Source organism: Martes martes (genome assembly GCF_963455335.1).
Source record: "Martes martes genome assembly, chromosome: 14".
Lineage (NCBI taxonomy): Eukaryota > Metazoa > Chordata > Mammalia > Carnivora > Mustelidae > Martes > Martes martes.
In genome coordinates, this window is record NC_137902.1 from 15,933,147 (window position 1) to 15,958,217 (window position 25,071).

Here is a 25,071-nt window from a genome sequence, read left to right on the forward strand (position 1 = left end):
GGCCATGCACACACAAGCAGGGCAAAGACTGTGCTGGATTCCCAGCCTCCTTGAGGTGAGAGATCTGCTCGGGCAAAGCCTGACAGGTCTGGGAATGGAGATTCTGGGGGAAATCCTGGGAGGCCCAATGGCAGCCATGGACGCGCTTGTCCCCGCTCTGACAGGTTACCTGAACGTGCTGGTGAACAGCCAGTGGAAGTCACGCTGGTGCTCTGTCAGGGACAGTCACCTGCATTTCTACCAGGACCGGAACCGGAGCAAGGTGGCCCAGCAGCCCCTCAGCCTGGTGGGCTGTGAGGTGGTCCCGGACCCGAGCCCTGACCACTTGTACTCCTTCCGCATCCTCCACCGTGGCGAGGAGGTGGCCAAGCTGGAGGTACTGCTGGCCTGCGGGGGAGGCTAGGGATGGCGTTGGGGGGGGGGGCGGGTAGGGGTGGGGAGGAGGCCAGGGGCAGGGGCGAGGCCGGGTGCGGGCATCCAGGCTGCCGGCTGTGCTTCTCAGACTGTCATCCTACCCTCGGAGAGACTGTGTAGCCTTGCGTGGTTTTGGTTTTTTTGTTTGTTTGTTTTTACTCCCTTGCATTTTACTTCTTTGCATTTTAAAAAAAATTTCCATTCCCTTTCTGACCTCAGAGCAGTCGTGTTATAGGAAAGGGACAATGAGCTACTTCCTGCACTCGGGGCAGGAATATTATTTATAACTCCCTGAGCTGCTTGAAAAACCTTCTGGGGATTCACAGTGGGTTTGATTTGGTTTGTGTATCACCAGATGGGGCCCTGTACATAGAGACAATTGTTTGTTAGGGCTTATCTGGGGGAAGAATGAGGTTTGCGACACAATGAGGTTTCTCCCATTCCCCACCCTCTGTTTGATGTGATGTTACATTTGCGAAAATAAAGGTGACCTAATGCCTTGCATTGAGCTGGGGCAGGCCTGAGCCAGAGTTCTAGACACACACGGAAGCACCCTCCTGGGCTCACCCCTGTTCACCTGGTCCTTTCTCCGGGGTCTTTCTCCAAATTGTGCTCCAACACTGCCCTCTGGTGGCTCAAAGCTCCACATCCCATTTGCTTCCTGGAGGCGAACCCCAGGGACAAGCTTGATAGCCCCCCACCCATCCAGCTGTCCTGTTGACGGCTACCGACCCAGTATAATAATGTGGTAAAGGAGACAGATGTGCAGTCACTGGACTTGGCTTCTAGAGAGACTGTGATATGCTACTCAACGAATCACCCGGTGGGTGACTTAGTTACGGCTGCTGGAAAGCCGTGGGGCGGGTGCTGTGGACTGCGGGAAAGCCCCACGAGCCGGGGGCAGGGCCGGGGGTGTGCGCAAGGAGGCTGGCAGGGTCAGTCCTCAGAGCAAGGGGGCACCTTGGAGGGCTTCAGGGGACGGTGGCATGCTGAGCTTGGGATCGCAAGATGTTTCCTCCAGCTGCTGGGCAGGGGAGGGGATGGGAGGGCCCCCAGAAGGGACACACTGAGACCGGTAAGGGAGCCGCCACAGCTGCCCAGAGCAGAGAGGGTGGTGGCTGGAGCTGAGGGTGCCCACGCAAAGCTGATGGAAGTGCCCGCTGGAAAGGGAAGGGCAGACGAAAAGCAGCCCCATGTCCAGCCCTGCTCCCGGCAGTTTCTCGGATGAGGAACACAGGGATCCGCTGTTCAGCTGAGTCGTGTCATGCCAGTGGGGCGGCTCCTGGTCCTCTTGCAATTAAACCTGAAGTCTTTATAGGACTCCCAGTGTTTTCTCATTAAAAAGGCAAGAAACAGTGTTGGTGTTTTAATAGCTACCCAGCGTATGTGTTTGCTTAGACCGCACAGTCCGCTGGAGGAAGTCAGGCTCCAGCTTCCCTGGGATTTACCTCGTTATTTATGAGAGCCGGCCGAGCTGGTGTCGGGTGTTGAACATGCCCTTTATCCTGACACTGACTTTATTGAAACTGTCAACAAAAACGAATTTGAATTTTGTTATTTCTTAGGGATCTGGTCTTGTATTTACAGATTAGGATGATTAGACTGCCTCGTGGTAGTTTATAAAATAGAGGTGTCACCCTCCAATGCCTGCTCTCGGGGCTCATTAGCCTTCCAGACCCACACGTCTATGAATCACGGTTGGTCCTTGGACAGATGTCCACAGTGTCACTGAGGGGGGCGCCGAGCTATCCCCGGTAGCGGGAAATGTTTGGTGGCAAAGGGACGAGATAAGCTAGTGACAGTGAGGCCTGGGCATCGGGGCAGGGGGCGCTGCTGGCCTGGCCGGGAGGGCCGGGCACGAGATGGCACTCTCCGGCTCTGCTCAAGTCGTCCGTCTCGGTCTCCTCCAGGCCAAGTCTTCTGAGGAAATGGGCCACTGGCTGGGCCTCCTGCTCTCTGAGTCGGGCTCCAAGACAGACCCAGAAGAATTCACCTACGACTACGTGGACGCCGACAGGGTGTCCTGTATCGTGAGTGCGGCCAAAACCTCTCTGCTGTGAGTGTTCAGGGGCTCTGTGGCATCACACCCTCCCTTCCCAGCCACGCTTCCCGACGTGGGCCCAGGCTGACACCCCCCCCCCCACCCGTGGCCTGTTCTGTCAGGCAGGGTGGCAGCTGAGAACTCAGGGTCAGCCCTGTTCTATCCGGGAGCGGGAAATGGGGCCCGGGAACAGTGAGGAGCTGAGCCAGGCCTGGGGTGGGGCGGGGTAGGGGGACGCACAGCACCTTCGGCCTGCGTGGACGCTCTCCAGCTCCTTACGGCCGGTTGGTGCCTTTCCTGGCCGTCCCCTTTCTTCGCTGCCGATGGAGTGCTTTCTCCTGGCTTCCCCCCGAAGTCCTGGCCCACTCTGGAATAAGCAGGGTCGGTACTTCTGCTCTCCAGGCAAGCAGACGGGGCTCTGGGAGAAGCGCTCCTGGATCAGGGTGGTTTGGGGAGCTGTCATGGAGTCCTTTGAGACTGGTGGCTTTCACCACCCTCTCATCAAACCCCCTCTCGCTGTGTCTCGATGGGGCTTCCAGACTGATGCAGAGAAAGTTCTCAGAGCCGAACACTTACATCGACGGCCTGCCCAGACAGGACCGTCAGGAGATGCTGTATGACGACGTGGAGACGTCAGAGCTGACGGCTGTGGTAAGGACCCAGACTGGGCAGCGACCTGGGCTGTCTTGTCCTCCTCCTGCCAAAACCTTGATGCCAGAGAACAGCAGATTGTCCCTAAGATGGGCGGATTCCAAGTCCCTTGCAGGGTGCAGGAACCTAGTTCGACGAGGCCGTCTTGTGTGCGGTGCACCTGGCCTGGGGAAACGCCCTGGGCAGTGTGAGGGTGGGAGGAGAGGTGTCGGGATCGGAAAGAGCGACACCATTAACCTGGGAGGCCCAAACTGATGGTGAGCAATCATAGTGATGGCAAGTTCCGTTTACTGGACACCGAACCCTGTGCTCTAGTGAGGGCTTCTGTGAATTGTCCCATTTAATCCTAACGGCCCCCATAAGGATGTGCGCTAGTCTCTTCTCTACAGATCAAGAAATGAGATTCAGGAACAATAAATGCGATGTCCTGGGCCTCCCACCTCCTGGATGGTAAACCCAGGACTCGAACCCTGGCCTTTCAAGTCCAGCTCAGTAGAAGCTTCCCCAGGAGGCGGGTCCCTGTGAACCCCAACAATGGGGCAGGGACAAGAGGCAGGTCTGGCGCCCCCTCCACAGTGCGGGGGGCAGAGGCGATAGTGACAGCCCCCCGACTCTCCTCTGCAGGTGGAAACGCCAGAGGAAGCTGCCCCTGGGACAGATGCTCTGAGCGAGTCCCCACCCGACCGAGTCTACCTGGACCTCACACCTGTCAAGTCCTTTCTGCACAGTTCCAGTGGTGCACATTCTCGGGCCCAGTCCCCACCGCCACCCCAGCCGGACCCTCCTGCCGAGACTCTCCCTGCAGACCCAGGCCCTGCCCCCGATGAGCCCCTGGTAGAGTCTCCAGAGAACCCCGAGCTGCAGGTAAGGCCCTCCCCGCACAGGAAAGCCGGCCTCGCCTTCGCGACGCCTGGACTGGCTGAGCTGCGTTTGTTTCCCCCAAAGCAGACTCCGCGGCAGGAGAGTCCAGAGCCCGAGGAGCCTTCCCCGAGAACCACGACCGTCAAAATCCAGACTGAGCAGCAGAAAATCTCCTTCCCGTCGAGCTGCCCCGACACGGCGGCCGTCCCCCCAGCCGGAGCCAGCCCACCTGTGAAGGAGAGGTTGAGGGTGGCCAGTGCAGGTGCCTGAGCTAGATAAGAGTCGCATGTTCTGGAAATGGCTTGGAGAAGTTAGTCCAGTTCCCGCCCTTTCAGATGCAGAAGTAGAGGTTGAGAGAGGTGAAGGGACTTGCTCAAGGTCACGCAGCAAAGAAAGTGTGGGCCCAAGTTCCTCATCCGTCCCTGCCAGGCTGGCCTGGTGTTCAGCTCTGAGCCACTGCCAGAGCCTCGGGTTGTGTCTGAGCCTGCGGGGGCGGGGGAAGGGGGAGAGGGTGGAACGGCCCTGGTGTCCCAGCCCGGCTGACCTGGGGCTACTCCTCTCTGGGTCCGCAGAGATCAAACTTGGCAAGAATAGGACAGAAGCGGAGGTGAAGCGGTACACAGAGGAGAAGGAGAGGCTGGAGAAGAAGAAGGAAGAAATCCGGGGGCACCTGGCTCAGCTCCGGAAGGAGAAACGGGAGCTGAGAGAGACCGTGTTGAAATGCACAGGTGAGGGGCCTCCCGGGTGGGGAGGCCAGGCAGGGGCTTTGGGTGCTCCGTGGGAAGAAACCGGATCTGTGGCCCTGCCTGCGGCCCTTGAGCCTTGGCCCCATCCGCCTGTGGTGCGGGGGGGGGGGGGGGATGCTCCCCTGCCCTGTCCTCCCCCACGTCCTGTCTAAAATGCGGCTGTTCTGTACGGAGACCCTGTGACGTGCTGTCAGCAGGACGGTAGAGAGCGGACAAAACCGGTCAGAGGAGGAAGTCTCTAAAAATCACGCGTGTAGACGTCACTGTTTTATTTTCACCTAAACATATTCCATCTTCGAACGTGGTACCGAGGCCTTTGCCTGAGACAGAGGCCACCTGCCGGCCGGCCCGAGCCCCCTTTCCTGACACGTGCAAAGAAGTCCAAGTCCTTGTAGCTCATCTTCCGATCCTTCCCCTGTCACTCAGCAGCCCTTTCCTCAAAGAAACTTACCTTTCAGGGGACCTCCCTGAAACACCTGCCCCATTTTCACAGAGTCCGTCTCACACTGCAGAGTCACACCCACAAGCGCAAGTACGGGAAACAGTTTTGGGGACAAACCCCGGCTGATTCTTGGGAAGCCGCGAACACGACTCTGCCCCCCTCCCTTTCCTCCACCAGAGTCACCGGCTTTCTTTGGCCTAGAACAGCTTTATTGAGATACAAGTCACAGATCAGATGGCTGCCCCATCGACGTTGTACGGTGCCATGGTTTGTAGAATCTTCCCGGCTCTGCCACCGGCACCAGACACCCTCAGAACATCTCACCGCCCATACTCATTAGCGGTCACTCCCATTCCCCCCCATCCCGTTCCCTAGGCAACCACTAATCTGCTTTCTGATGGAAGCTGGGTTTCCTTTCTGCCCAGCCGAGACTGCAGAGTTGGGACATGTGCCCACACGCATGACCAGAGGCTCCTCCGCGACGGTCCTTGCAAACCTGGAGCGGGACCTGGGTGGTGACTCGGGACTAGGGAGCCCCAGCTCTTTCCCTCCCGTATTGATTCTCCGGGCAGGAGAGGAGAAAACTTCCACTAGAGTTCATTCTTCTGGCAAAGCGGCCCTGAAATCCTAAGCTAATAACTCGCCAGAGCAAAAGAAAGTAATTCTCAAAGTATGGATACTGACCATGAAAATAGGACCCCAGTTCCAAAACCATCAATGACATCTTCTCAGCTCGTTCTCTTTACCATTGGGCCCGTGCCTGCTTGTCCTCAGACAGGGGCTGACAGGTGAGGGCTCACCCTAGGCTTGGAAAGAGGGCCTACGTCATCACAGTGGCTGCTGGCCCGGAGCTCACGGCTAGGGGAAACCATGGTGTCATGTGGCTTCGCTCTAGTTTCCGGAGCCATCAGTTCCGGTGCTCTTGTACCAACCTGAGGACTGCAGGGTGGGAATAAAACAGGACTGAGGAAATGCCAGGACTGAGGACCACCACTCCCTGTCAGCTTAGGGGAGCCTGGAGTGCCGGAAGGATTGCGGGGACTCAGTGGGGCTGGTGGAAATAGCATAGCCGTTCTCCAAGGTTCATTACTAAAGCTGCTCTCTCTCTGGGGGTTGCTGCAACAACAGCGGATATCAAAACCACTGAGAGCCCTGAAGAACCTGCCAGAAGGTTTTATACCTGAGACCCACACCCTCTGGTGATGGCAGAGCTCTCTTCCCCCAGAGTGTGTACCAGCCTTTGCAGAATTCTAACACAGGACCCAGCTCTGAGTGTGGGGAGCCAGAGCTGTGGTCCACACCCAGCTGGGGTGCTGTAGCCTGCAGCCAGCTGAATTCCCCCCACAGATAAGGGCGCCCTGGCCAGCCTGGAGCAGAGGCTGAAGGAGATCGACGAGGAGTGCCGGGTTGAGGAGAGAAGGCGTGTGGATCTCGAGCTCAACATCGTGGAGGTGAAGGACAACCTGAAGAAGGCGGAGGCCGGGCCTGTGACGCTGGGCACCACTGTGGACACCACACACCTGGAGAACGTGAGCCCCCGGGTAAGTGGCGGGAGTCGGGGTGCCTCTGTGCCGCCTGCAGCGCCGCCTGGAGTGGGGCTGGGGGAGTGGGTCCTGTGACCTGCCCTCCGCTCAGGCCTTGCTCTCCTCTTACTGCTACAGCCCAAAGCCGCCACCCCCACCCCTGCCCCAGACTGTACCCCAGTCAACTCGGCAACAGCCCTCAAGAACAGGCCTCTTTCAGTCATGGTCACGGGCAAAGGCACCGTCCTCCAGAAAGCCAAGGTAAGCAGTCACGTCCAGCCTCCTTCAGGGCCACCAGGCAAAACTGTCTCTAAGGTGGGGCCCCCTCTTCTGGCCCGGGTAGCGCTCCCCCGCTTCCGGCACCAGCTCTGAGAGGGCTCTGACCAACCAGAAAGGCATGAGCCCTGGGTTCAAGCGTTCTTACCAGTCAGTCCGAGGACACTGGATTCTGCAACCATCCCCCGCTCAAATATCTGTAGAGGCCAGGGTGATTCCCTAAGTTTAGAGACAGGCTGTGACTGGCCAGTTTTCAAATCTAAAAGTCAGTGATTCTGAAGGCCTTCTGCCATTAAAACAAAAGAAACAGATTCAGAGAGGTGATAGGATTTGCCTCAAGCCCCCCAGCCAAATGGTGGTGGAGGCTTGGTAAGGTGTGAACGAGGACAGAAGGCCTTCCTGGGTTCCCCCGGGGGCTAGATGGAAAGTGTTGTCCATCTTTTCCTCGTTTGCACTGTAAAGAACATGCCGAGGGCAGCCTTTTGTGGGGGGGGGGGGAGGGGGCGGACTCTGCTCCTGGTTTCTGTCCTGCCTGCTGGAGAGAGTCTGGAAGGCCCTGCACCAACCACTGGCTGCTAAGCCCAGGCGAGCCTGTGAGCCGCTGCCCCCTTGATGCTGTGGCCCATGTGGCAGAGCAGTCCCAGCAAGCTCTGCTGGGCCACGGCCTCTGAATCCTCTTAGCAGGTGCCCCAGATCATAAATAGACAAGGGTTGAAATGTAACTGCCATCTCTATTCCGAAATGCTTCTACACTTCAGAAAAATATTTCTCCTTAACGCTGTTTCTGTGTAGATGGAGGTTGCTACAGAGGAAAACTAACTTTCTTCTTTTGCGGGGGTGGGTCTGCTGGTATTTGAATGGCACTCTAGGAGTGGGAGAAGAAAGGAACAAGTTAGGAAACAAGCTTCATCTAAAGACTCTCCTGCCATCACGGACCTCGGTGACAATCCTACACATTAAAGTCTTCGTGAAAGCAGCGACTCTGTCAAGAGGCGAGTCTGCTCCAAAGGAGAAGGAAGGACTACGGTCCTCTGGGCGGAGAGCATGGCTCAGAGGAGGCTCTGTCCGTTTTCAGAGCCAAAGGAAATAATAAAACAATAAAACAGAGGGCCTAACTGCTACTGGATGGAAACAAGACATTGCTGTATTTAGGGGTATTCTGTGTTTTTTTCTTTGACGTTTTCATCAACTGCTTTATCAAGCTTTTTAAGTAGTGAAAAGCATCTGATGGTGGGACTTTGGTGGGAGAGAAATCAGGGCAGCAGGACCCCGTTCCACTGGTTGCGTGGCTCGGGTGACCGAGGAGACCCCAACTCCTGCCATCTCTCGTCCAAGCTTCGACGTCTGTCCAACATGAGCGGGTCCGACTCTGTCTTCTGTGGTTTTAAACAGCATCGCGACCACCTGTGTGAAGCCATCCATGACACGCATCTTAAGAAACCGTAACAGGGAGAATATTTGGGACTAAGAGGAGGTGCTGTCCCCACTCAATTAAGGACTTTTTTTTTCAGCCTAAAGCAGGCCTGAATCCATTGCTTTTAAATAAAATTTTAAATGATACTGTATTATATAGGGGGAAAAAAAAGTTCATAATCCTGTAATTTAGAACAGCAAAAAGTGTCTTTTTCAGATTTAGAAGATCTTTTTGAGGTCTTTTTACATTACCGTAGGAGGAAAGATCACCCGGTGTTTACAGATGCAGTCCTGTGGCCGGGCCATCTTTCGGGGAGAAGTTCTTTTAAGTTGTGCTTAATGTCCAGGCCCCTTCCAAGAAAAACATGGTGAATTCTGTTTCAGGTTGACACTCCTCCTCCTCCTAGAATTAGCAGTGCTGTTCTTTGTGTCTTTTCTTCTGATGCAGTGTTTTTTGTTTTGTTTTTAACACCGATTGAAACATTTCATCTGCCGTTCCTGCCTCGTTTCCGGGGGTTGTCAATCAGCATTCTCTAACACTGGTTCCTGAGAACTAAAGGTCTCTCGAGATTTCTGTTGTCTTCCTAATCCCAGGGCATTTATTTCCTTTGTCATATACACTTGGTGTCCTTTACCAAGTGGTGAGTTCGATTTTTTTTTTTTTTTTAATAAAACGTTACCTGTATTTTGGGGTTTTCTTGTAGTTCATGGAATAGCTTGGGGCAGTGCCTGGTAGACGTCGACCTTAAGGGGAAAACACGCTGAAGTTCAAAACACGTGCAGTAAAAACTAGTAGAACTGCAAGGTGCGATCCTAGCAGGAGACTTTAAGCCTCCTTAACTCACGCCCCAAAGGTAAGCCGGGAAGAGGATTTCCCCAGGATAACACGAAGGAAACACCTGTGATCAGTTTTTGCAGATAAGTGGCTGGAACCCGGCCCTCCTAGAAGTGAAACACACCCCTACATAATTGTTGGGGAAGAGAAATGTACCAATACTTGGAAGGTTGCCTAAGGAATAATTAAGAAAGTTCCATGCATGAGTGTTACTTCAAACAAGACAAAATCTGGCTCATTGAAATGACTAATACGATAAAGAGACAACCTGAGGCAAAATTAAATAGAACTGGAAAAAAACCGCCTTTAGTTTGAAGAATATGTATTTTCCATTTTATAAAGTTAGTATAGTCATGGTACCAAATATCCAACACAAATCACAGAAGAAAAACCAAATCTCATTTTTTGGACAAAGGTGAAAAATACCTTAATACTGGCAAGCGAAATTCAATAGTGTTTAAAGAATCGTGCGTCATGACCACATCATGTTTATCCAAGGAAGCAAAGGTGATTCAAGAACTGAAAATATACTAATGGGCCATTTATGATATGATCAGATTAAATGTAAAAAAGAATATCTCAACACTCCTAATAAAGTATTCCTAACCTGATAAAGTAATCCACAGAAAATAAGAATGGTGGAGGATCCCTTCAGGTCCAGACACCAGAGCTTTTAAAAACATTATTCCAGAGGTCCTAGACAAAAGTACTCGTATATACATCAAAAGGAAGGGATGAGTCTGATTATTTATAAATATCTTTCTAGAAGAGAATTAATTTTTAGGATTGGAGCGTCCAGCAAGTTGGCTGGAATCGGGATCATGCAGAAAACAAAAGATTGCACTGCTTAAATTTTTCCAAGGAAACCTATTTCTATGTACTTAAAGGCCAGTTTCTTTTAAAAGAAAGGCGTTCCCTCTGCCACTACTGGGGCGGGGAGAGGGCTGAACTATTCAGTGACACCTTCCCTAGAAAAGGTTAAAAAAAAAATGGCTCAAGGGCTGGGACCTAAAACTAGAAATAGCCTTTAATGTGTAAGCCCAGAGCCCACGGCTCTGTTGTTTTTTTTCTTAAGTTGAAGCAATTCAAATGGGATAGACAAACATCAGCCCTGACCCGGACAAAGAGCTCACACTACAAAATGATGAACCTGCTGTCAATTTGAAGACGGTAGGTTCATGTAAGTTCTTTGACATCACCTCTCAGCACCTGCCAGGTGGACGCGTGACCCTGCCCTGATGCCGCTGATACCACAGCAAAGGTAATAATGGGAGTGAAAATGACCTTTCCTTTGTGATGTCTAACAACACCGTCTGATGACCTCTCCCTGCACTTTAAATCAAAGTAGCCTTGAACATTTGCATGCAAAACAGTTACATTATTACCATTAAAAAGAAAAGTCAGGACAAAGTGTCTGGACTTAGGTCCCAGCTCTGCAAAGCTTTCTACTGAAAACCCAAATCCCAATCACACAACCAAGGGGAAGAAGTGTTTCCTGAAGACTGCAGGGCTGAGTATCTAGTTTGCCAGAAATATACGCCAACAGAGCCCTCTTACCACACAGGTTCCATTAAATAACCAACATCGTTTCTCGAAATAGTCCTTTCAAAACTGGACATGGAAAGCAAAACCACCTAAACAGCATAAGTTTGATGCTTCAAAAAGCCAGTACCCTCTAAGTTTCTTTAGGTCATATTTGTTAAGAATTCCACTCCTCCTTGTCCTACTAAGAAAGGACAAGCAATAAGCACTGCACAATTAGCCCCCACTAAGGAACCTCCCAAGGAATTCCCTCCAAGGGAATGTAGCTCAGGCCCGGCGCCAACGTCACCCGGCCCCTGGAGACCAGGGTGGTCTACACGCTCAGCTCCTCCCCCATAGTCAAACAAGCTGGTTCACGGTCACGTTTCAGTCTGGAGTCTTTCTAGGTCTTTGCCACACACAGATCCGGTCACAAATGCCACTCAAGCCCCTTCTCAAACTAGAAGCAAATGCACTTGGACCTCTTTGGGAAAAGATGTGTGAAAAGGTCCACAGTTTTTCAGTCTCAAAATGCCATGGCTTCGGTGGTCCCAAGGACACTGCAGTGCAGGCCTCCTGAGCGGTACCATCCCAATAACATTGTTTAGCGTTTGTTGTGGGCAAAGGGAGCTTCAGACAGGACATTGACCTTCTCCAAGCTCCTCTGTTTCTCCTTAGGGGGAAGCTGGCAGAGGACACCAGGGCGCACCCAGGGACGGAAAGTCAGTATTTACTCACACATCAAGACGCTTCAGCAGCTTCGGTAGTGGCCAAACCGGCTGCTGCCATGTCCCTGAGCAGCACGGTCCGCAGTCGGGACAGCTCTTCCTGGGGCTGAGGGACATGGGCGGGAGGGTTCCCCGTGGAGCTGGAGGCAGACACTCTGAGGACCCCAGGAGACAGGCAGCCGCAGGCGTGCTCTCAGCGCCCGGGGTGCCCGGGCCTTCTGGGTGGTTGCTGGGAGGGGTAGGGCTGCTGCCCTTCTGCAGGCTCTGGGCCGGAGCCGCGTGCCTTGGGGGCATCTCCTCGCAAGGATCCTGGGAGAGAGGCAAACCTTGAGGACAGGAGAAGTGTCTGCGTCCTCTCCTCCACAGTGGGCAGCCTGTCGGCCCCGGTGCATGTCTCCCTTGATCCCCAGCCCAAGCACCAGTGCCGGACCAGAGGCCCTAGCTGATGGCCCTTCAGGTCTGCTCCCTGGCCTCAGGCTACCTGAGCCCGAGGCTCCAAGGGGCATCTGCTACTGGTGGCTGGCTCCTCTAACTTGAAATTCAAGTGCGGGAGCCCCAGCGGGCCCATAATGCTGCCCAGCATGGCTGGTTGTCCCGTCCAGACCTCTCTCCTAGACCGACTGTGCTCTGCTCCAAGCACCAGTGCCTCCCTAGTCCTCCCTCGGTGGACGGCCATTCCTCCCAGTTCCCCGAGCAGAGAGAAATGCTCGAGAATGACCTCCCACTGGCCTCCCCCGATCTGTGCCCACGTCCTGCCTTCCTGCCCTTCCGCCTCCACCGTGCTCCCAACCCAGGCCTCCCTGGACACCCTCGTCCCAGCTGCTGTTTTCTCGACTGAGCCTGGCGCCGACACGCCGTGAGCTGTGCTTATTCACTGCCGTCTCTCCGCCAACACGGGAGCTCCAGGAGGGCCGAGCTGCTCACTCTTCACCGCTATGTCCCTGCACCCGGAACGGCGCCTGGGATGCCGGTGGCCCCCACCGCATGTTTCGTGCGAGAAGCAACAAACCATTGCAGGAGGCCCTCCGCTGAGCCAACGCCCTCGCCCCTGATTCCGCTGAGTCCAAGGGCCCAGCAGGGCTCAAGTGACCCCCACCCAGCACCCACAGGCAGCGCGAGCACCGCACTTACGGTTCCCGCAGTGAGGGCCCTGCCAGCCGTCCCGGCACTCGCAGCGGTAGCTCCCGTTCCGCAGGATGCAGGTGCCCTCGTGCAGGCACGGGCTGGGCTTGCACAGGCTGACCGGCCGCTTGGCTTCTGCAAGGGAGAACATGCCCAGAGGGCCCAGCCCGGGTCAGCCCCAAGGACCCCCTCCTCTCAGGAAGCCCAGGACAGAGGTGAGGCCACGCATCTCTGTGTTTCTGGGGGCCCTGAAGCAGCAGGGCGGAGGTCAACACAGGGTGGGGGGCCCACACCGCGCTGCTGGTCAGAGACCCAACTTCTACCAGCTCTACTGCCACATGCAGGGACTCTCTCCCTCCCACATGTGCTTGGCACGCAGCAGTGTTTACTGGGACGAATACACTTTTAAAAAGGCAGGAAGGAGGTCACTGGCCAAAGGATGCCCTGGGCTGGGCTGGCCTGACTGCCTGTGCTCCTAGCTCTGTCGTTCACTACAGGTCGGAGTCAACCCGGGTCCTTTGATTCCTGGGGGATCTGTAGGTATTCCAACGAGGTCTTCTGTTCAAATGAGGTGCAAAAATTCTCAAGTTTGGCCATCCTGGCAATGACGTGCCTGGGGGCTCAGGCTGAGTACCCCCGCCCCGCCCCAGGGTCACTGAGGGCGTGCACAGCCCCTCTCACCTGCACATATCCACACGAGGAGCTCATCCTGGTGGTACCTCAGGTCTGCGTAGCTTGCCACGTGGATCAGGGAGTCCCGGGGACCCGCGAGTCTCCGCAGGGCCTCCCTCAGGACAGGCCCCACGCCCACCACCAACACGGAGACGCCGTTGTTCCTTAGCTTCTGGACAGGGACCGTTGCGTCCTCCGCCCCCATCCCGCCTGTGAGCAGCACCACGGCCTTGGGGACACCGGGCCGGGCGCCCCTCTGGACAGTCATCACTTTGTCGTAGACGTGCAGCAAGGCTGTGCCCGCCGAGCCCACCCCGCCCAGGTAGGGGGCCTGGCTCGTGGCCCGCAGCACCGCAGCGCGGGTGAGATGGGTGTCCAGCCCGAAGGCTGTCCGGACCCGGCCGCCGTACACCACCAGGCCCACCTGGGTCACGTCCGGGTTCACGTCAAACTGCAGCGTGAGGCTTCTCACGAAGCTCTGCATCTGGGCGAAGTTCTCGGGCCCCACGGAGACGGAGGCGTCCAACAGGAAGAGCAGGTCCAGGGACCGGGCCTGGCAGCCTGTGGGAGCGCGTCGGTGAGCCCCGGGCCGGGCCGGGCCGGGCCCAGCAGAGCACCCCCGCGAGACCAGGCCAGCAAGAGGGACCGTGCTGGGTCGGGTCAGCCAGTCTGTCCCCTGCATAGCCACTCTCCACTCTCTCCTAAGATACCGGGACACGTGAATGCGGGGTTAGACCACATTCCCCGACTCCCTGGCAGAGAGGTGTGGCCACATGCTGAGGTTCGGACTGGATGCGGCTGGAAATCGTACAGTTTCCAAAATCTGTCCTCAAAAGGAAGCTACCTGCCTTCCACTTCTCCCCACTTACTGCTGGCCGAGAAGCCATGACCTTGGACCGCGAGGTGGAACCCCAAGATAGCCAAGCTGCCCCACAGGCTAAGGCCACCCACCTCTGAACTGAGAGAGAAACAGACGCCTACCATCTGTCAGCCCCGAGCTCTGGGGACCCTCTGTGACAGCTCCCCGCCCGCACCCTCATTACTTAGCACTCTCCGTGTGCCACGCACTGCACTCCAGGTGCCACTATACCACGTGGGCAAAGTGGGCCCGGGCCTCCCTCACCGGGCTGACGGTCTGTGGGGAGACAGCCACGAAACCAACCCAGAATCACAGATCCCGGGAGCAGGCATGGGGGGAAAGCGGGGTCCCGTGAGACAGACCAGCAGGAGTGACAGGGCAAGCGGCCTCTCTGTGAGGGGTCTGGTCCGTTGAGGGCTGGGGGGCTCGTGGAGGGCAGGGAGGGGGCCTGAGGGGCCGCTCCTCCGACTTTGCCCTGCCCAGGGGCTGTCCAGAGGCCTGAAGGACCAGCCTCAGGGGACTCTCAGAAGCCAGTGCAAGGGGCTTGGCTTTTCTTCCAAGGCAGAGGGGAGCCAGGGGGAAGGATTAGGCACGGAGTAAGTGGGTCAGATTCACTGGTTTTTAAAAACCACTCCGGCACAAGCACATCTGAGCAGCGGCCACCACGAGGAGCCTGAGAAGACACGACGACTACCTGTAATGTAGGGTCCAAGACAGAATTCTTGGAAGCACAAAAGGTCAGTAAGTAAAAACTAAGGAACTCTGAACTAGGGCTGGGGTCCTTAGTAAATGAAGATGCATCCGTCCGGGGTCATTAATTCCAACAAACGTACCTCGTTAACCTCTTACAAGAGGAGCCCCACTACCGCGGGGCACGGGGACCTCACCTGGCCGTGGCGGGCCGCACAGCTTCCCTCGCAGCTCAGGGATTCTGTGGAACAGGTCCCGGGGGCCGGTGTAGACCAGGACGTGCTTCGGGCTGCCGGTGATCTCTTCCAGCTCCTCCCGCACGGCCTCGGTGCCCACTCCCAGCAGGAGCAGCTCTCGGGCCCTCGCGTGCCGCGCGGGGCCGGCCACCTCGTCCTGGGACGGTGACTCGGTGAGCAGGACCAGCACCCTGCGCGGACGGTCCTGGCCCGTCCTGGCGGCACTCCCAAAGCCCCGCTCCGCTGCCTGCCGCAAGGCGCTGCCCGTCAGGGTGGCGCCGCCGAGGAAGGGAAGGCTGTCCAGGCTCTCAAGCAGGGCCGGCAGGTCCCGGTACTCGCCCACGGGCACGGCCACTGCCAGCTCCCCGCTGTAGCAGGCCACACCCACACGGGTCCGGGAGTCCTCGCTCAGCGACACCTGGACGAACCGCTTCACGAAGGCCTTGGCCCGCAGGAAGCCCTCGGGGGTGGTGCCCGCTGAGCTGGCCAACAGGAAGAGGACGTCGATCCTGCACTCCAGGCTCAGCTTCGGGGCTGCCAGGATCACAGCGGCCCGAGGTCACACTATAGCCACCGGAAGCGTTCAGGTCACCGTCCCACCCGTCTCGAGGCGCGCAGCCCCCCTCCCAGGCAGGAGAGAGTCAGGGCAGAGACACTAAGGGGGCACGGGCTGGGAGCACCTCAATGAGTTAGGGCGAGACACAGCTCTCCCTCCTGGGTCTCCCATCTGACCACTTTTTAAAAATTTAAAATGTAATCTAGAACTTTCCTCCCTTATGGTTCCTGCTTCCTGCGTCCTATTTGAGAAATCTTTGTCTGCCTCAAGTCATGAAGATATGCTCCTCTGTTTCCTTCCAGAAGTTTCCCTGTTTTGCCTTTTGTATTTAGATCTATGATCCAGCTGGCATTGGTTTGTGGGTAGCTTGTGAGGTAAGGGGTCAAGTTTTGGTTCTTCCGTATACACCTTCAGTTGACCCAGCACTGGATTTTTTAGGTAATTACTTAAAAATTCATAGTAATAAATGTATATATATTAAAAAGTTATTGTTTAACAAGCTCCTGCTATGTGTCAAGCATCATTACAAAGCACTTTACATCTACCTTATTTAAAACTCTCCACAACCCTACAGGGTAGAGTCTATTGTAATCTTCATCTCATACCTTTAAAACCAAAAAGGGTTTAGGCCCCTTGCTCCTTTTCCTGTGAGAGGGGAGATGAGACTCTGCCCAGAACCAGGCCTCAGAGTCCGACTGGGGTCAGCCACGGGGCCCATCAACACGCGGGGGTAGGGCAGTGGCCCACTCTGGGGCCAGTAAGCCAGGAGACGCTGTCCTACCCCGGGCAGCCCCAGGAGTCACCTACTCATGGAGCACTCAGAGGCTGGTTCAAATGCAACATCAGATCAGTGGTGTGCTTGCAAAGTAGGTGGCTCTGAAATCCAAGGGCCCATTTCTATCCAGTAGCTAGGAAGTGGGAAGTGGACAGGGCGGGCCCAGACTCCACTGCTCCCCAACAGTCCCGTGCTACGTACCGCAGTTAGCCTCCCCTCCGAAGGCCGACGGGCAGAGGCAGTGGTACTTGTCCAGTCCTTCTGGAATACATGTGCCTCCATTCTGGCAGGGCTGTGAGTCACAAGCGCCTATCGGAGAGATGCCCATTAAGAGCCTAGCACGTCAGCTCAGATGCATGAAGGGATCTGATCAGTGCTGTGAGTCCAGCAGGCCCCCCCACCCCACCAGAGCCCAGCTCCCTCCTTCCCCCGGGACCACTAGGGACCTAGGCAGAGCACCTGGGGCAAAGACAGGACAGAAAGCGAGTGAGGTACGCAAAGGAGGCGCTGGGTGTGGGTACAAAGGACACACCGTGGTGGGCCCTATCAGGCCTGCGTGAACTACAGGCTCACAGGAACTACAGGCCCCTGGGCTGTTATGGCCTGAAATGCATCCCTCCAAATCCACATGTATTAGTCCTAACCCTCAGGACCTTGGAATGTGACTGCATTTAGAGAGATAGACTTTAGTCTTTAAAGGCTCCTTAAGGTTAAATAAGGTCATAGGATGGGCTCTAACCCAGTCTGACTTATAAGAAGAGGGAGAGACCCCAGCAAGGTGTGCAGAAGGAAAGCCACGTGAGGATCGCAGGAGCAGATGACCATCGATAAGCCAAGCAGAGAGGCCTCAGAAGAAACGGAACCTGCCGGCTCCTTGATCTTGTTCACCAGCCTCCAGAACTGTGAGAAAGTAATTTTCTATTGTTTAAGCCCCCAGTCCGTGGTACTTGGCTCTGACAACCCTGGGAAACTGCATGATAGGCCTTCATCACCACCCCTGCCTGCCGAGGAGGCCTAGAAGAGCTCTGGGTGGCCATGACAATGAACTGGTACTGGACCCAGGCTCCCTAAGGATGGAGATCTCAGTAGCATCACAGCCCCACGCAGGTGTCACGAGACGCGGGGGAAAACTGCAGTGTAGAAGGTGCCGTTCCCCAAGTTCTCCGTGGTGGTTCTTAGCGGCTTCTGCAGGCTGGCACAGCCAAACGGGGAGACTTCGGCTCCTGGAGCCAACGAATGTGGCCTCCGCCACTTACTTGGGCACCTTAATTAGCTGGGGCAAGCCCCTGTATCTTCCACTAAAAAGGATGAGAACTTGTTCCACAGTGTTGCTGTGAGGATTACATGAACTAATCCATGGAAAGTCTGAGCACAAAGCCTGGCATGCAGCCAACGCTCCATAACAGGTAAAGACAGTATTTGTTTTTGGATATGAGGTCCAAATGCTGGGCCACATCTCTTTCAAATGGGGTATTTTACCCAGGGAGCCACAGTTCACGTCTGAAGTGTCCTATCCGTGATCCTATCTGAGCTTCGTACCAATTACTATAAAATGCAGATAATACCACATGCCCTCCCTCAGAGAGTTTCGGAGAACAGACAGGATCTTCACGAATTTATGTGTCTTATATTCAAAGGGCTTCCTAAACTAGCTGTGTGGCTACCAGTGGAAGTGGAGATTTCTGGCCTTTCTACATGAAAATGTTGATATATAACTTGGGGATCACGTCACTGAAATCAAAGTGTCTGCTTTTTGAAGATAGAGATTATCGAGGCTCGTGGAGAGCACCCGGGCTGCCATTCTGCCCCGGGTGTATCATGGAAACGACCAGGGGGCTCGATAGCAGCACGGACACGGGCCTTTAACTGAGCCGCTCGTCTGTGCTAGGCACCCCACTAAGCACTACATGTGCACGATCTCATTTTACTGCCTGATGAGTCCTGTGAAGGCCCCCCCCACTTCAGAAGGGGGAGCCGGAGCTCAAGGACTAGAAGCCCCGTGAAGACCAGACAGCTAGAAAGGCGAAGAGCTGGGATGCAGCCCCTGGTCACTGTGGTTCCAAAGCCTTAGGTGCTCCAACTTTAATTTCTGAGCAAAAACAACCGAACTTTCAGTGTCTCCTCCCTTTCAGAAGCCAGCAACGTGAGAACTTTAAAACAGGATGCCGAGGAGATCACCACACCCAGGGATAGGAAGGACCCAGGGGACATGCTCCCTGCCTCCCCAGGAGAAGCAAATCCACAAGGGACTGATGTCAACACACTTGAGTGTAATTTCTCTGCTCTCAAGTCAGTGGGGTGCCCTGGACCCCCTGGTGAGGAGCAGGGAGGCCCCCCCCCCCCCCGAGGAACAGGTTGAATGACGCCAATACTTCTGTGGGCATTACCTACTCAATCTTCACTAGGATCCCAATTATGATGCCCACTATCATACGGAGCAGGGAAATGGGTTTTCCAGACACGGGGTGACCATTACCCCTGTTTTATAGAGGAGGAAACTGAGGCTTACGTGTCTGGTCTGGAGTTTGGTGCTGCATGTGAGGCTTTCTACCTGCAAAGCTGGTGCTCAGCGCGTGCCCTTCTCTGTCTCTTGTCAACGCAAGGGGCGCAGGTTAAGGAAGGCGATTCCAAAGTCTTCACTCCGTTCTTAGTGAAAAACACCACTGACCAAAAGAGGACTGAGTACGGCACAAGCGTGCTCTTCTGCCTCTGAAATGCCTGTCTCTCGACCCCAGAGCTGGTTCCCACCTCGCCCCCTGCCCCAGGAGAGCAAACGCCCCTTTAGAAGCCAGCCGAGTCCCGGGGCCCAGAAAGAGCTAGAGAATCCAAGAGGCAGACTGTACCTGGGCACGTGGTCCTGTAGCAGGTGGAACGGTGGCTTCGGAACACTCTCTTCCAGCTATAACCCGAGGGAGCAAACGATGGAGATCAAAAGTTTAACAGGAAGGCTGAAACCTAGAAGGTTATTTGAAACACTAAAAGCTGATAGAAGATTCCTATGCAGATAGGGGTCAAGAAAGACCACCCTGTTTTGATTCTACCCCAGCTTTTAGCTGCACACAGGGTGGGGAACGTTTCAAACTACCCAGAATCAATTTTTTAAAAAAAAAAGTAAATTGGCTATCAGGTCAGAATTTGGAAATAATCTGTGTTCAAAACTCTGAACTATGAGAAGAGCTTTCTATTTTGAGTTCCTTTCCAGGGTTAGCACCAAGGAGGGGTGGGCAGAGCGGGCAGCAGTGGGAATTAGACAAGTGGATTCTGGCTGTGCGACACCCCCAGGCTCCACACCACTGGGGCAGACTAATTAGGCTCACCTCTAGGGCAGAGTCTTTCCTGGAGCAGAACATCCACTTGGGATAAGAGCCAAGTCAATTACAAAACTCAAGGTGCTGCAATCAGAAGTTTGCCAAGCTGCCAGCTCATTAAAGAGACATCTTCTCCCTCTCCATATCTCCTCCTAGTGACTTCATAAAACCACAAGGCCTAGCCCACAAAGTTCTGTGGATCCCCCGCACACCCACTCCGGCCTGCATGGGAAATTGGCATTGTTGGAGCAGGGACTGGCCACAGGACTTTGCCTGGATGTGCACATGGCTCTCTCCCGGGCTCCCTCAGGTCCGGACTCTGTGCAAGGCCTTCCTTGCTCTATTTAAGATTACAACCCTGCTCCCAACCACCACCTCCTCACCCCTACCCTGACACATCCCTTCATTCTTTCTCTCTGAGGCACTCATCACTACCTAATAGTTTGTTTTATGCTTTCGCTGTATTTACTGCTGGAGTATCAGCTCATGATGGCAGATTTCTTTCTGAGACATTTCATGCCAATTCCCCAGGACACAGGACGGTGCTGGGCACGCAGGAGGACTTCAGTGAGTGTTTCTTGAGTGAGGGGATTGATGATGAGCTCCTCTGTGTAGGCATCATTCCAGAAGTTTGCAGTATCAGTGAACTCATATGAACGTTCTACCTGCTCCCCACAACCCCCTGGGGTAGGTACGGTTATTAGCCCCCTTTCAAATGTAGAAGGGGGCGGGTGGGAGGTTCCCAGCTCATTAGTGGCCACGTTGGAATGAAAAGTTCAGCAGTCTGACTCCATAATCTGAGCACAAAGCCACGAAGTGGGTCCTACCCACCACCCTCTCCTGGGGCTCCCAACTCTGAATGCCTCTGCCCAGTGCGCCACTGGGTTCCCAGATCTTTCCAAACTGTTCCAGCAACCCGTTCTCCATGATGTCCTGGGGAGGACAGGCCCCATCCCAGCACCTGAGACACCTGACAGTGGTCACTGGTCCTCTCGTCCAAAGCCCCCTCTGGACCATGAGCGTCCTGGGGGCAGTGTCTGTGCCGGTCTGCTCGCTGCATGCTGCTTGACTCACAGCAGACACTCAGAACATGTTCAGGGAGAAACAAAGAACTGTCTCCTTGCACTTGAAACCTTGGGTTCTGAAGAGGGCCTCTAGTGGCCTCTGACACAGTCCCATTTCCTCGGACCCATGTACAGGGCATGGCCCTTCCCTGCCAAGACAGTCCTTGGACTCTCCCTTGGCCCAGCACGATAGCTCATGGGTTTTCAGCCAATCCATTTCATTGCTGTGTCTCCTGAGCTCATCCCTGAGGGCAGGCCAAGGGGCAAAGACGCAGTGGGTTCAAACGTCACCCCTGGATCTCCAGGAAAGGCAGAAATGTGGGATTGCCAGGTGCTGACCTGCTCTCCTGCAGGAAGTCCGGATAAAGGGCCAAGGGCCAGTCCAGGAATTTTCGAGAAAATGGCTGACGATAGAGCAGCAGGGACTCTAGAAAGCCCGGGCTCCAGATCTGACAAACATCGCATCTCCCATGACCTCCACAACTGGAATTCATCCAAGACCTTAAACCTCTTGCCTCACTCAGCCCCATAAATATGGAAACTGGTATTCAGAGGAACCAAACTGCGAGACCACCATCCCAAGTCCAGACCACGGCCCTAGTGGACTAACGTTGAGTCGCTTATGAGCCTTCCAGAAGAGCTGTGACCCTGTCACCCTCACTCACTATGGGCACCTGGGCAGTGTGTCTATAAGACCCTGCCACTATGTAGCTGTGACCCTCCCTATGACCCCCCCGTGACCCCACAACTCTGTCCCTATCTCCCCCCCCCCCAGGTCTTCTCTGATCCCTGTCACTCTCCTTGGCCAAGACCCCAAACAGCTGTTCTCTCTGCAGCACATGAGCACTCAGTTTTGGGGGCCTCCTTCTCCACCCTGACACGTCTTCAGGCTCGGACCCCAGACCATGTGGACAAACCTGGAGAAGGGACAGACTGCCGCCAGCACGGCCTTGCTCCCCCGTGATCCTCTCCAGCACCGGGCACTGCCCACCAGCTCCCTGACCGTCTCCAGCGTCTTGTGCTCACAGGGGTGAGGCTGGACCTTGCAGTCTGTGTCACAGGGCACAGGGATGGAGAAGACAAGGTTACACTTCCTTCCCCCAGCCGTCGTTCCATCACCCTCAACCCTGGCCACCCTCTGCCTCTTACAGGGCAGAACACACCGGGGCCAGTCTCTAAGCATTCCCTCCGCACACTGCTTTCACACCCTTGTGCATGTGTGTTCCTTTTACACAGCGTGCTCCTGGGTAGACCCTGACGACGACAACCGGGAATGCAGAGACCTCACCCCAGCTGAATCTGACCATGCCGGGGAGCTGACTGGCTCTTCCCCTCTGAGGGGGGGACAGGCACAGGGGCCCCCTAGAACTGGGTCCCAAGCCCTGGGCCCCTCTACCCCATGGAGACAAGCTCAGGGTTCCCGGCCGAGAGAGCCCACAGGGTCTGACACAGGGAGAGAGAGCAGAGCACCCCAGCACCAAAGCTTCTAGCCCCCTGCCTGGGGAGCCTTCCCCCTGCCTGGGGAGCCTCTTGACCTCCGGCCTCCAGGAACTGTCCCCACGTCACTTTCACCAAGGGCAAGACCGCTCCTTCCCAGCCCGCAAGGCCCTACCTGGAGAGGCGGCGGTGCAGAGAGCAGACGTGCTGAGGGCGCTTAGGAGACCGTTGGTGGCGTCCTCCACCTGCTCGGCCGTGAGCACGTGCCGCTCCCTCGGCTCGCTGGCCAGCGTGCGCAGCTCCTCCCACCTGTCCCCGGGCCCCCGCAGAGAAGTTACGGCAGCTCCTCGCCCGGCCCCCCACCTTCCTGTCCACCCATCCCCTACACCGCGGGCTCCTCGTGGGCATCAACATGACCCCACGCTCCAGAAGCCGCTCAGCGGCAACCTCATCCGCCCGGGGTGCAGGCGAGGTCCGAAGCGAACCCGAGCGAGCCCCCGAGGTGCTCAAAGCACGGGTCCTAACGTGTGCGCACCAGAGCCCACCTGCTGCCTCAGAGGAGCGCCTCCCCCTCAGAACCAGCAGCTCTTCTCAGAGACACGGTCCTCACGGAGGTAGCGGTCTGGCCGTGTCACCCAGAGGCGAGGAGAAAAACGTAACCAGAAAGGGAATGAGGGAAAGAGGCTGTGGGTGGTGGCAAGACGAGAACAAACAAGGCCAGCTCGTGACAGAGAAAAGTCCCGAAGAACGAGAAACACTGGGAGGCCAGCAACGCGAGGTTGTGTGGGAGAAGGAGCCGGCACGCTTCAAGAGCGAGAGGGCACCGCTGTTAGGGTCCGGGACAGAAAGGACGTGTGGTAGGAGCACGGGGTGGCTCAGTGGGCTGAGCCTCTGCCTCCAGCTCCGGTCATGATCTCAGGGTCCTGGGATCTAGCCCCGCATCGGGCTCTCTGCTCAGTGAGGACCCTGCTTCCCTCTCTCTCTGCCTGCTGCTCTGCCTGCTTGTGATCTCTCTCTGTCAAATAAATAAATAAAATCTTAAAAAAAAAAAAGTAATGACGTGTGGCATGATAACCTGGGGCATGAAGAAAGCGTTAAATGACGCTGAGAAGCCTTCCTGAGAAGACAGGGTCGTCCGTAATGGGTTTAGAATCTTGCCCTCAGAAATTCATCCAAACAGACAAAGGCTTGCCAGTGTGGCCGAAACTTCATTTGTCTCTAAAATGTACTGATGCAAACTCCCCACTCTCCTCTGGAGCCGTGTAGGCCAGACCTTCCCCCAGCACGAGGGCGCCACCAGGCCCGCACAGGGGGGCATCCAGAGGGCAGCTCAGCAGCACATTTTCACCAACACCAGAGCTGAGAACCATCAGGGAAGGGGCTCGATGAATACTCCCAGGAGGTGAGAGTCAGGTTTTTATTCCCATACAGAGCCTCACGCTGCCTACAGCAGTGGTTCTGAAACTTCAGGGGGCGTCAGAACCACTGAGGGCCAGATACACCACCGATGGAGGCACCTCGGCCCAGAGTTTTGGAGAGTCAGCGAGGTCGGGCCAGACTGTGTGTGTGTGTTCCTAACACGTTCTCACTTGCTGGTGCTGCTGGTCCAGGAAACAGACTTTGAGAACCGCCGGTCGGCCGTGACCCGGCCTTTGACCAGCAGTTGGGGGCGCGGAGTCAGGAGGGCCTGGAAACCCAACAGGCTTCCTCGGACGGTTGCTGTGGCTGAGCAATGTCCCCTCTCCTGACCCAGGGCTTCTCGATTCCTCCGAGTGAGGGATACTCAAAGTATGTCTGTGGGCCGGTGCAGGACCCCCGCCCTGTTTCACCCTCATCCAGAACCAGACAAGCACAGACACAGAATAAAAACCCTCAGAACCTAGTTGTACAGCGACTTGACGGAGTCCTTTTCGGTCTGCTTGGATCAAATAATCAACATTTGAGCTCCCTGCCTTTGTTTTTTTATTTTACTTTCCTAGTAGTTCATTTGTATTGTATTTCTCTGAAGTCCCAGGCCACGATGGATTAGAACACAAACCAAGGCAAACTGGACTCCGCCACAGGCTGTCTGAGAAGCAGCTGGAGAAGAAAGCCCTGAACGGGCCACATATGTCCACTGTCTGGGAGGCTCCGGCCTCACTGACAAAACCGTGACATCCAAGGTCATCCATTCAGTACCGTGTGGGAGGGGTGGGAGGTGAGCCGGGAAGCAACACCCTCCTCTCCTCTCTCACCCGGTTTATCTCCTCCTGTGTGAGGACACACGAAGAGTCCACCATGAGGCAGTCTCACTGCCAGTAACAACAGCATGACAACGGTGGTGGGGACCGTCAGCACCACCAGGATGTGGCCCGGGATGTCCCCTTGGCACTGCACAGGCTGGGCCGTGGGGGTCTTCCCTCTCTGCACTCCCCCTGGGAGATCTCCAGGTGATAAATGCCGTCCCCGAGGGCAGGGTCTCTGTCCCGCCTCTCCTGAGCCCCGGGCTCCAGCAGCTGCTGACTCCGTTTCCCTGCTCAGACGTCCCACCCGCCCCTCAGACTTGATCTGGAACAGGACTCTGCTTCCCTGGTTCTTCCCCAGGCGTCCCCCTCTCAGGAGACAGCACTCCCTCTCCCTGAGGGGCTCAAGCCAAAATCCTTGACTCTTCCGTCCATGTTCCACTCGGCGGCCACTCGGCTCTGCCTTCAGAACAGACCCTCAGTCCAACCATTCCTCAGGGGCTCACAGCGCCCCCCACTACACACTGCCATTACCTCTCACGTGAGCAGCTCCAAAGGCTGCCTGCCTCGATGCCCCACGTCCCCCAGTATTGCTTCTCCTTCCACCTCAGCCCGCCCATCTATGCTCTACCTGGCGGTCAGTGTCATCTTCTAAAAAAGTTAGCCAATACCCGCCGTT

At 55.7% G+C, this 25,071-nt stretch overlaps 2 protein-coding genes across 3 annotated transcripts in view; one reads left to right on the forward strand and one right to left on the reverse strand.

Annotated features, from left to right (window-relative positions):
- The window catches only part of AFAP1L2 (actin filament associated protein 1 like 2), a 97,905-nt gene extending 86,326 nt beyond the window's left edge, over positions 1-11,579 (forward strand). The window contains exons 11-19 of one of the 2 annotated variants that reach the window (XM_080823490.1): positions 165-376; positions 2,325-2,470; positions 2,995-3,106; positions 3,731-3,970; positions 4,055-4,229; positions 4,540-4,695; positions 6,503-6,696; positions 6,817-6,939; positions 7,824-11,579. In XM_080823490.1, the coding sequence (XP_080679616.1) occupies positions 165-376; positions 2,325-2,470; positions 2,995-3,106; positions 3,731-3,970; positions 4,055-4,229; positions 4,540-4,695; positions 6,503-6,696; positions 6,817-6,939; positions 7,824-7,850 (1,385 nt within the window). In that variant the 3' untranslated portion in view covers positions 7,851-11,579. Of the gene's footprint in view, positions 1-164; positions 377-2,324; positions 2,471-2,994; positions 3,107-3,730; positions 3,971-4,051; positions 4,230-4,539; positions 4,696-6,502; positions 6,697-6,816; positions 6,940-7,823 lie in introns of both variants that reach the window. The other variant, XM_080823489.1, reaches the window with a different exon arrangement.
- Positions 9,484-25,071, reverse strand: part of VWA2 (von Willebrand factor A domain containing 2) — a gene marked incomplete at its 5' end in the record, with an annotated part of 39,112 nt that continues 23,524 nt past the window's right edge. Inside the window, 8 exons of the mRNA XM_080822573.1 lie at positions 9,484-11,760; positions 12,583-12,708; positions 13,255-13,806; positions 14,992-15,564; positions 16,563-16,670; positions 19,205-19,260; positions 21,651-21,783; positions 22,346-22,479. Coding sequence (XP_080678699.1) covers positions 11,645-11,760; positions 12,583-12,708; positions 13,255-13,806; positions 14,992-15,564; positions 16,563-16,670; positions 19,205-19,260; positions 21,651-21,783; positions 22,346-22,479 — 1,798 coding nt within the window. The 3' untranslated portion in view covers positions 9,484-11,644. The remainder of the gene's footprint in view (positions 11,761-12,582; positions 12,709-13,254; positions 13,807-14,991; positions 15,565-16,562; positions 16,671-19,204; positions 19,261-21,650; positions 21,784-22,345; positions 22,480-25,071) is intronic.